The sequence below is a fragment of the Gekko japonicus genome, unplaced genomic scaffold, assembly GCF_001447785.1.
Source record: "Gekko japonicus isolate JY-2015 unplaced genomic scaffold, Gekko_japonicus_V1.1 scaffold315, whole genome shotgun sequence".
In the NCBI taxonomy this organism is placed as follows: domain Eukaryota; kingdom Metazoa; phylum Chordata; class Lepidosauria; order Squamata; family Gekkonidae; genus Gekko; species Gekko japonicus.
Window position 1 is genome coordinate 11,990 of NW_015160844.1, and position 11,887 is coordinate 23,876.

The 11,887-nt window shown below is 42.3% G+C and overlaps 1 protein-coding gene across 1 annotated transcript in view; it reads left to right on the forward strand.

The window, feature by feature from the left end:
- Window positions 1-613: 613 nt before the first annotated feature.
- LOC107117645 (nidogen-1-like) overlaps window positions 614-11,887 on the forward strand; it is a gene marked incomplete at its 5' end in the record, with an annotated part of 13,617 nt that continues 2,343 nt past the window's right edge. The window contains 4 exons of the mRNA XM_015419804.1: window positions 614-785; window positions 5,101-5,258; window positions 7,753-7,876; window positions 9,766-9,878. Of these exons, the coding sequence (XP_015275290.1) occupies window positions 614-785; window positions 5,101-5,258; window positions 7,753-7,876; window positions 9,766-9,878 (567 nt within the window). The remainder of the gene's footprint in view (window positions 786-5,100; window positions 5,259-7,752; window positions 7,877-9,765; window positions 9,879-11,887) is intronic.

The window sequence follows — 11,887 nt, forward strand, 5'->3', positions numbered from 1 at the left end:
TCCGTTGTGGTTATACCAGTTTGAAGACACTAGTCTCATTTTACAGCGGAGGAGTGGTAAGGCACAGCACTAATTCATGCTTAGTCAGCAAATCCATGGTTGAAAATCTTTAATTGAAATTATAAAAAAGAGTTTCTGAACTTGTAAAGAGTACTGTTTGTTTACCACTGAGCTTCCCTAACAGAATTAAGGAACACTGTACCTCTGTATTGAGTGCCTTTCATATAGTGTAGTAGAGCCTCCCCTCCCTCTGCACAGATTAAAGCCCACACACATCTCTATTTAGAAGGTTATTTTTAATTAGATTTTTATCCTGCTCCTCCCCCAGAATAGGGCTCCTGCAAATCCAGGGGAACCCCCTAGGGATTAAAAAACTCAACATCACAAAAAAGAAATGCAGGCAGCAATAAAAAGCATAGTAGGTTGACATATGCTTCTCAGTCTTATTTTGCTTGATTGCATTCATAGGAAAGGTGCACAGTCTTTAAACCTTAACTGGGATTTACTAATTTCACCTGTTTTACCGGTGAATTTATTTCCACAAATAATAACAATGGTTGAAATGTTTTAGATGAATATTCAGGCTATGCATTGCTTTTCTCTTTTCCCCCAGATTTGGAAAGTCCTGAAGGATTAACTCTTGATCATCTTGGACGCACCATATTTTGGACAGATTCTCAGCTGGATAGGATAGAAGTTGCAAAACTAGATGGCAGCCAGCGCCGAGTGCTGTTTGACACTGGCCTTGTGAACCCCAGAGCTATTATAGCAGATCCTATGAGAGGGTAGGCAAACACCTATGAATGCTCTCTTAAATTCAGGAAATGCTTGATTATAAGTTATTTCGTTTCAGTGCCTTTTATCAGAATCTTTTCACATGCCGGTGTTGTCTTTTGTCACTGCGGATTATGCTGGTTGTCAAAACAGATGATTTTGGTTTTCTAGAACTATTTCAAAAATTGATAAAATATTAATTTGTTAATTATGTGCATTCAGACGGTTCTTTTAGTGTTTATGGTCACACTTCTTTCAGGTTAAAGAGTATTGGAGGCGGGTATAATGGAAAGTCTAGGCCATGGTCTACAGAGAGAGGGGGAAAGAGAGAGAAACTACGAAGCTGCTTTTTAAGCTCCTTTCAGTTAAGGGGCAGCTGCAGGATTGGTGTGAAGACTTGGGGCTCTTCCGCACTCTCATTTTACTCACTGGTAAATTCCTGTATCTTTCAGGGAGGGGGGTGTTCCTGTTCCACACGTGTTTTGCTCACTCTAGTGGTCAGTTCGATATGACATATTTATGTCCGGCATAAAAACCTGCAGTTTAAATCTGCGGGGTGATATACTGGAACTAAACCTGTGTGATATTGAATTGACCACTAGAGGGAGCAAAGTATGTGTAAACAGGAGCCCCCCCCCCCCCCCGCCCAGAAGAAACAGGAATTTACCAGCAAGTAAAATGAGAATGTGTGGAAAGCCCTTGGTTTGAGAGATCTGTATTCATAGGGAAATAGTGTACATACACTAGCAGAAGTTGCCTTTTCGTTCCTTCTGCCAAATCTCCAGACCGTGTTTTAAATTGTCTGTGGGTCAGGTACAAAATTAAATTTCATAGCACTGTCATAGGCCCTGCTACTTTTCTCAAGCTCCTCCCTCAGAGGTGTGCCTTCAGAGCTTGGTGCAGGCCCAGACGCAGCCACATACACTTGTCATATTGATTCCATCAAATTCCAGCATTCACAGAGAGACATTGTTATAATGAAAGTGCAGTTCAGTGGAATCTTAAACATGCTCAATTTTCTGTTTATTAACTTTATAAATTTATTCTCTCCTCCTCCAAAATACTCAAGGCAGCTAATAATTTTAAATAACAATAAATGATAAATATATAACATAATAAACTGATACCTATAAACAGCACTTAAAAAAAGAAAGAGAAAAAGCTATCTTGGGAAAGAGCTGTGGCTTACTAGTAGAGTGTCTGGATTGCATGCCGAAGGCCCCAGGTCTTATCCCTGGTGTTTCCCAGATCCTCATCCAGTTCTTCAGTGCAAAGCCTGCCACAGAAGCCAAGGGACCAACAGCCCACCTGAACCCCTGGGGTGACACTGGCAGAGAGAGTGAGGCAGCACCGGTGATCCCTTTCAAAACAAATAACAAATACATGCACTTAAACAAAAGGCAAACCCCAGCATCAACAAAGAAGCCACCTACTGAGAGGATAGAGGGCTTGACGTCAGCCCTGGCTTTGCAGTCATAGTACAGTTTTCAAGACAGATGCAGCCTGTTTTCACTTTGATCAACTTACTGTTCCTCACAAACACACACTTCCTGGCCATCTAATCTGTATCCTGATATATTCCTAACCAAGACAGCAGCCAGATAAAGAGGCGCTAAGTGAGTTCAACCCTGCCAGCCTCCCGTGGAGTGTCCTGGTAGGAAGCCCAGCATATCTCCTCATGGAGGCTTTCAGGCCAGACCAGATATGTTCACCTATCCCTTAATTGTCCTGTCAGCATCATTGGGGCTGAGATGGGGACAATGAGTGGGAAGACTCCCACATCACCCTCCTTTGAATTGCTGTCATCAGCTTGCTGTAACTCTAGACAGATACTGACTCAGTCCCACTGCCTGACCTGGGATGCATCACCAGAGGTTCCAGAAGGTAAATGCAGTCTGGAGGAGGTCGTTGCACCATGGGGCTGTCTGCTTCCTTCACACTGTTCTTTAGGGGACATTTCGTAGCAAAAGTGGTGCAGGAGCTCATTAGCACAACTCACCAGAGGTTCCAGAAGGTAAATGCAGTCTGGAGGAGGCCGTTGCACCATGGCGCTGTCTGCTTCCTTCACACTGTTCTTCCTCCAGTGAGAGTGGCAGAGTGAGTGAGGGCTGGGCTGGGCTAGGCTGGCCAAGTGAGGGCTGAAAGCCTCCATGAGATGTACTGGACAGCTCAGAGGGAAAGGCTGGCAGGGTCAAAGTCACCTGTCTTCAGTTGCTGCTGCTCACCAGATGATGGTACTTCATCTGTTTCCCCTCTGGTCCAGCTGCTACCACTCATCCTGGGGGCCATTTCTATGGTTGTTGAAGGCTAGCTCTTGCCCACTTTGTTATGACTCTGCTATATCAACCCATACCAGCTTACTTTCACTTTTGCTATACTCTCTATGCAGGCAGATGCTGAGAGAAAAAATCTGAGGAGGGTAAAACTAAATACCCATGGAGATGCGCTGCCCTCAGTTCCCAGACATGCAATTCAGATTGGCACATGGGAAGAAGTGCCTTAAATCCTTCACAGCAGTTCCATTTTCTTGACCTGAAACAGCCGCAGAACAGAACTTCAGGCACACATTTGTTGATAGACCGTATGTCTGCCATATGGACTGTCACATGAATCAGCACTCAGTCAGGCCACATTATTTATTGGTTCCTTGTTTTCAAAAAGTTCTGTAACTTCTTTTCTGTATATCTATCTATCTTTCTTTATGGGTTTTCTTTCAAAATCCAAATGTACCGCTTACATTTTCAAGGAAGCCAATATCATACTTGTTTAGATAACAGTGATTCATAGACTCACGTAAGCAAGGCAACTGTGATTAAAGCTTTTGCATGCCACGCTTCTCTTAGTTTAACAAATTGTTCCTAAATATTTAATTGTGAGAATGTGGTGAATAGTTCCATAGACATCAGTGGAATTTCCAACATGCATAAAATTGTGCGTCTGCACACAACTTTAGTTCATGGAGAATGTTTAGTCCCATCCATTTTGATTATGGGATGAGTAATACATAATAAATAGTAGTAAACTATTGTCGTAAATGCCACTGTCTAGCAGTAGTGTTTGTATTCAGAGGAACATATTGGTGAAAAATTCAGTGGAAGCAGCATAGTGTGAACTTCTGCGAAGCTAGCCTAAGTTAAGTGGATGCAGCTGAGTTTGCTGTGGGGTAAAATAGGATTACTTAAAGGAGAGAGAATTTTTAAACATAAAAAATGATAAGAACTACTCTCACTACTGCCACAAGAGCATGTAAAAGAATATTATATGCCCTTAGTTAACAAAAGAACATAAGAGAAGCCAATGTTGGATCAGGCCAATGACCCATCCAGCCCAACACTCTGTTACACAGTGGCCAAAAATACCAGGTGCCATCAAGAGGTCCACCAGTGGGACCAGGACACTAGAAGCCCTCCCAATGTTGCCCCTCCAAACACCAAGAATGCAGAGCATCACTTGCCCCAGACCAAGAGTTGCTATCTATACCTTTTTGATGTACCTCTGCTCCTTGCAACCTGATGAGGAAAGGCCACCCAGTGAGGGTTAAAAACATATGTACACATTTTTCCTAACTCTTTAGAGAATCTCTGTCAACCATATGTTTGACTAAAACTATTTCTCCTCTCAAGTGAGCACTCAAAATTATGATAGAACAGTATGCACTGTTTTTATTGTTCTGTAACCTACCCTAGGGCTTTAATTTGAAGAATGGCAAGGTATACATTGAATAAATAAAATATACCTTAAGTTTTGGTGTCTTTTTAGGAAAAGTCCATGTACAGACAGGAATATGCAATGATTACATTGTTGATCTTTCTTTAAAAAAACAAAACAGAAAACCCAAACCTTAATTGGCCTCTACAGGAAGCAAAGCCAAAAGAATATTTTAATAGTGAGTGAAAAAGCAAACAAGGGTCATGTATTGCCGATAGACAGTACTAATTCTGTACAGCAGAATTATTTAAAATTGCTTAGCTGCGCAGCTTGAATGGGATCTCATTTAACTGTTTTAATTATCTGTTTTTAATTATGCATTTTCAGGCATTTAGTAGATTCTTTTTGTATTATGTTTGTTGTTGTCACCACGCTTTGTGTTAGGAGAAAGATGAAGTATGTAAATGTTCTGAAAAAATAACTGGAAGCTTATTCCATTGGAATGGGAGCACTCTGAAAACATTTAAAATAATTAAATAAAAATTAATAGCAGCTCAATTAACCTCTGAGGTTATTTATTTATTTTCTTCTGCTAATTAGAGTTTTTCCTGACATATTTATTGCATGTGGTGGTGTATTCATTTTAACTCTGTGTTTTTTTTTTATTTGCATACCCAGAAATCTTTACTGGACGGACTGGAACAGAGAGGCTCCTAAAATTGAAGCTTCACACATGGATGGCACCAACAGAAGGATTCTTGTTAAAGATGATTTGGGGCTACCCAATGGACTGACATTTGACTCTTACTCTTCATTGTTATGCTGGGCAGATGCAGGTAAAAAGCTTGCGGGGAGGGCGGGGTATAAATGTCATAAAATAAATAAACAAATAAATAAATTATACATGATTTTAAATGAACAAAATGTATGAACTGCTGGCTTTTAAAATGCTAGGTGGGCCTTCTGGGAAAGTTATTTATTATTTCAATATCACTTTTTCTGTTTAAAAATATCACCTTTGTTCACAGCCCCAAATAACTCGCTGCTCTAGCACATCAGTGGGATGGAAATGGAGAATAAATTATTTCTATATTCTGTTTCCTAGATAGGAGCAACCACTGCCACCATAGGGTTGCCAGGTCCCCTCAAAGTCCCCAGAAGGGGACTTTGGTGGGTGTTACTGGGGAGGGTGGGGAGTCCCTAATGTGATGACATCACACAGAAGTGACTCATCACATTGGGGAGTGGCACCCCCTCCTCTTCCCAGCAGTGTTTAAAGGCATCCTTTAAATGCTGCTGGGTAGAGGGGGAGGGGGACGCCCCAAGGACCTGCATTCCAAGCCCCGAATTCAGGGCTTAGAGTGCAGGCGCACAGCCCCCGCCCCTCTCCAGCAGCATTTAAAGCAAACACTGTTGGGAGGAGGTGGGGAGGAGGCCAGGTGGTCGCTGTTGGGGGTGGGCTGGCGGGTGGGAAGGAGCCCCTCCAAATCAGGCAACCCTATGCCACCATCACACTCTATAGAAAGAAGTAAGGGAAAAGGTAGCTTTCCACCCACCAGTTCCAAGAACGTCTTGAGGAGAAAGGAGATTTCCACCCAGAAAATGGCACAAGAAGAAAGATTTACTCCCTATGCCCCTGTGTCATGACCAAAATCCAGTTTTCCTTTATTTATTGTCACCACCTTCAGGCACAGCTACTTTCAAATTAAATTAATTTCAAATGAAATCCATTTACATAACTCTTGTATCTTGTTTAGCTGTAAAGAGAGAAGAGCAAAAAGAGACTCTTGTAGCCTCTTACAGAGAACCAGTTTGGTGTAGTGGTTAAGAGCAGTGGACTCTAATCTGGAGAACTGGGTTCCCGTAAGATGGGAGTCCCAGGAAGGGGGAAGGCAAGCAGTCGAGGCACCCATTGCCAATCCTCCAGGGGTCCTTGTGTTCATCAGGAGCTGGGTACTAGGAGACCAGAGGCAGAGCCTCAGTTTGAGAAGGGTTGTCAGGAGTCTGTCCCTCCTGGAAGGAAACCCCCAAAAGGACGGTGGTGGCAGCGGTACCCTAGTGGGAGAAGTAGAATAGCACCCTCCAGGAATTGGCATAAGCCAAGGCATAAGTCAGAACAGGCCCATTCCGCCACACCCCTATTATGCTTTACGGTATGATTTGTAAACTGCCTTGAATTACAGGGAAAAGTGGGATATAAATATTTGAGTAAGTAGTTTGGACAGGTCAATAACATTTAAGCAACTTCCTGTTTGTTATGTTAGGCAGGGTTCTGATAGTGATTGTTTCTCCTCTTATACTTGACCTGTAATGCTGGCTGTCATATTATACTGAAAAAACTCAAAGTAGACAGCAAGAGTCCAAACGCCCACCCAAGTGCTGGTATGTTTTCTAAGACTTAGCATAGGGCGATGGTCTGAGGCTAGGTCTACCAATATGGTGGACTGGGGCGGGTAGATCTGTTCTCCAGAGGCCAGGTCTAGCAATATAGTGGAAAGGGGTGGGTGAAATTTGACTTGATTCTGTTTTCTTTTTTAATGTTTAAATTATAGTTAAAATATAGTTTAAAAGTTTAAAATTTAAAAGAATTTATTCTGAGATTTTTACAAGGTTATGGAAGTAATCTTCTAAGAAACTAATTTACATGACTGTCAAATGTAGCCTCGCTCAAAATTTTAATGCTACTAGCTTTTTTTGCTCATGAGGTAGAATTTCTGCTCACTGTGGCGCTTAGACAGAACATTGCTGAGCAGCAGATGAATACGGTGCAGCTTTCCTTGTTAAAAAAAATACTTTCCCACAAAGAACAATTTTTCTCAAACTCTCCTAAATGTGTTTCTAACAGTACTTGAAGGGAAACCTGTGAGGCTGAAGGAGCCTTCCTTTACCAGCCACAGCAACATCCCATGTGGTTACCAAAGATCTCCTGACATTAAGGGGCAGTTTTACAGGGGCTACAGTGAGAAGAGAAAGACAGGAAAAATCCATTTCATGAACTCACCATGTTTCTGTTCTTTAAGAATCAGCCCTTACATTTGAGAACATCTGCATAGCGACTGAGGCAAACCCAAGATTTATACTATGGTTCATGTGTGTCCAGAGCAACAGAGATGGTGCCAAAAGTGCCCCCAAAATGTTACCATTATTCATAAAGATTATTTCCTGGTTTAGTCTCTTGTGAAGTGAACATGGCTGGAGATGTGTGTCACATACACATTTTACAGGAAACTAATTCCATACATAATTCCCTTTTTCTTGCGTCATTGTGCCTTTTTCCTACAAAAGGACTAGTTGTCACTTACAAAGACCAAATTGTTCTTTTGTACGCAGGCACCAAAAGAGTCGAGTGTATGAATCCCAATCAGCTTGGTCGCCGAAAAGTCCTTGAAGGAATCCAGTATCCTTTCAGCATTACAAGCTATGGGAAGAATTTATTTTACACAGACTGGAGAAGGTATGATCATCTGCGTGAAAAACTAATTGTCCATTGGTGTGTTCAGTCCTCGTCCCGTCCCCCCGGTTTGGTGGAAATTAGAAATCAGATTTGCTAGTTTGCATTGTTTCCAAAGAGAATTAATACTCTCTTCTCTGAACCAGCAACACAAAGTAAGCTTTCTGAGAAAGTATTTTTAATAACTGCTGTTCCCCCCCACCGAATATAGGGGGAGGATATTGGACGGTAATGGCCTGCCTTATTGGCAGCACTCATTCAGATGAACAGTACAGAAACTTGCAATTTGAAGCAGTAGAAAAGAGTAAGAGTCCAGTAGCACCTTAAAGGCTAACAAAATTTGTGGTAGGTATGAGCTTTCATGAGCCACTGCTCACTTCATTGCAATTTGAAGCCTTTCTTCCCAGTTAATATGGAAATGGTTATAATAAAAATGATTTCCAAATACAGCTGAGCATAGTTCTGAACAGGATTTAGATATAGTCCTGTAGTTTAAATATACAAGTTGAAATTAAACATTCCAAATGTCAGTGGTTGGCTTCAGTGCTGCAGTGGTCATGTGCCGGAGTGGCCTGCTGTAATCACGTTACTCTGAGGTTAGAAGCCTCATGCAACAGCAGTGGGTTTCTCAAGCCTCTGAGGAAAGCATTCATAGCACCCATTTCCATTCAGAATTCTTTATCCAGCTAAAGATACTTGTATGCATGCCTGGGTGGCACTTATTAGATTGGGGTGATCCTGTTTTTAAATCTAGTACTGGCAGTGATGCAAAGGATCCTTTAGTTTTGAGTCTTAAATCAGGATTTCCTTTAGTTTTGAGTCTTAAATCAGGATTCTCAAGATGAGACACTTTAGTCTGTCTCTAAAAATAAGCCACAGTTCTCAAAATGAAAGAAGTAGAGAGTCGTACAGTTTTTTCAAAAAAGTACTGATAACTGCCTGCTGAGTAGGTTGGTTCCATAGCTCAAGGATGAAGGGAAGGCTCCTACCAGGCATAGGGATGTTTCCAGTGGGGGTGGGGTTTGGTCACTGCAGAGTCCTCTGGGTAGGGGGTGGGGCAGAGCAATAAGCCTGAGCACATTTGATTAACCAGCAATTCTCATTCCTCATGATTGCAGGATATTGAAGCTTTTACTGTATTTTATTTGAATTAGAAAATGATTCAATGGCATGGTTAATACATAACAGCAAACCATGGCTTACTACTACACGAATGAGCCTGAGGAATCTTTTGTCTCATATGTGTTCTCCCTCTTCCTTCTCCTCTCATGTGCTGCTACCTAATTAGAGACAGCAGCCTTCACCCTAATGTATAGTTTGTTCTTATATCCAAAGTACCAAACTATGGTTTGTGCTTCCTATGCCAACTAGTATTCCAAAATGAAGTCTGATCCTAGTTTGGGATCATTGTTATGGGGAAAGTGCAAATCATAGTTTGATGATTCAAACATAATAGCAAGTTATGGTTTGCTATGGCCAGAAATCTCTAATTAGCTGTCTTTGTGCAATGGGACAGTGGAGGTTTGTTTCTGTATTGGTAAACCCAGGTTTGCTGTTACATCTGAGCCATCTAGGCATGGTGTAATGTCATTCTACTGTATTTAAGCCCATATATATAGCATTAGAACAGTTGCAAAATCTGTCAATCCTCCCTGTCATTTCCTCCCTGTACGACTCATTCCCACCGAAAATTGTTGCCTGATAGCCATGCTATTGGTGAAAGTCACCACTGTATATCAGGCTTTTTATACCTAATGTTTGAAGCTCTGTGGAAGACATAATATTTGTTTAAAAATCTCTTTCTACTCCTAGGGTTTTTTTAGTTTTGTTCCTTTCTTCTTCTCTTTTCTCCTTCCCCAACGATTTTATTTTTGCTGTTTTGCATGCTGTAGAGATGCTGTGGTAGCAGTAGATCGCACAATCTCAAAAGAGAATGATGAGTTCCAGCCCCAAAAGCGCAGTCGTCTTTATGGGATAACTACAGCCTTTGCTCAGTGTCCACAAGGTAATTCAAACTCCGTGTCCCAGATTTCTGAATGAAGGATTATTTGTGTGGTAACAACAGCACAGCAAACAAGTTACTTCTGGTTATCTGGGAAACAGGGTTTTGTTTGGTAGGTGAATATCTATCAGCTCCAAGGCAAAATTTAGGATTGGATCCAAACCTTGTGTTTTACCAGCAGAAGGTCACTTTCTCTGGCAGAGAAGGAAATTTTTGATCATTAATTACCCGTTCCCACTGCAGATGCCCACATTGTACCCAGTGCTGTCCCTGGGATTCCCCTGACGACAGGGGGCAGTGTTTTAGGGGACAGAGACTGCAGTGGGAAGGGATGAGTTCATTCCCTGGAAGGAGCAGAGCTCACAGTACTTTGAATCCTACCCTTAGCAAGTGCAAAGAAGTAACAAAACAATCTCCAGCTTTGGCTTTTGGCAGCGATTCAGAATCCATTAGACGACTGCAGTGAACTGGTTACACAACTGTTCAATTTGTTTCGTGTTGACTCAGTGCTGCAAAAACTGCTATAAAGCTACCATAAGCCATACTGCTGGATAATGCAGTAAGATTTGCCAAAATGTTTGTCAGTAATTTCTGCACGGGATGACAACTTGAAGCCAGTGCAAATTGAAATGGTGATCCAGGAACAGATTTCATCTCTTGACTGAATAATTACGATGAGACAAAAATAAAACCAGTTGCCTATTACTCCTTTTCAGTGGTTTCCTTGCTACAATTATGTTAGAATTTCAGCAAACCGGAGTAGTCCTTGCATTAAGATGGCTGTTAAAACCTACAAAAGCATTTAATTTGTCCCTGATAGCTAGCCAGCTTTAATCGGGAATCGGAACTTGAGAAACATCTTGACAGTCCCCAGTGTCCATCTTGCCATTCCAGTTGATTTCTAAACCTAAAATTTGGGGGGGGGGGGGGGGGGGTATAAGCTGCCTGAAATCATTCACATCACATCTGTGTGCAGAGCTTTCTGTTAAATAAACAAAAATAGATACATCTCAGATGTTCCCTTTGGAGTTCAAAAATACTGCATCAATGGTATTTCTGCTGGGGGGGGGCTTTTTATTTTCATAAGCATACTGTATTCAGGAACAGGATCCTAGCTGCTTCGTTTATTGTCTCTGGCCTGATTATGTCAGTGGCTGAGTAAAAGCTTGCTCCAGCCCTGGTGTCTAAGAGCAGAAAGGCATTTTATGGGGCTGCCTCCAGAACAGGGATCTCTGTCAAGTTCCTCCCCCAGTCCCTGTAATGTGGAATAGCATTGACCTAATATCATTACATGCATTTCCACACTCCCTCTCCATGTCATCTGTTGACATGGAAAAGCATGTCAGAACAACATGAGATACCTACATGGCTCACAAAGGGGGAGAATTCAACACAGTAACAGCCTCACGTCTCCCATAATATCAGTTCCCCCCTTACTCTCTGATCAGGTAATGATCCTGCAAGCCTTTGTTGTAAACACAAATGACATTTAACAGCCGTCAGCTGTGTTCAGTCAGCCATGGCAATTCTGTCCTCTTCCCACAGAGCAGGGACGACTCAATATGTTTTGTTGACTCAAGAGGCTTTGATGCCCCACCTTCCAGTGGCCAGAGGGGAAGAGCTTGCACCTCTTCCTGTGCACTCTGGCAGGCTCCTAATAGCGTCAGGATGAGTGGTGCACACATCCGCCCAATACCTCCTGCATGGAATCCAAAGTGCTATGTAGCCAGTTTTGGTATCCAGTGGTAGCGAGAATGGGGGTCGCAAGTCTTTACTCATGCCACCTGGAGTGTCGGGATGTGCCTCCTGCCATTCCATGCCACTCTCACGGGCTCCAAGATATGCTGTGGCTTGTCTGCAGCCTGTTTTGGACCCAGGTGGCAGCCAACAAACCTCCTCCTTCTCCTCCTCCTCTCTCCAGCTGTAGTCAGAATAAGTTGTGTCTGAGATCTGCAGCAACAATGAGGAACATGAAGTTGAGCCATTGCTTACTTGCCAAAAAGAGCAACGTC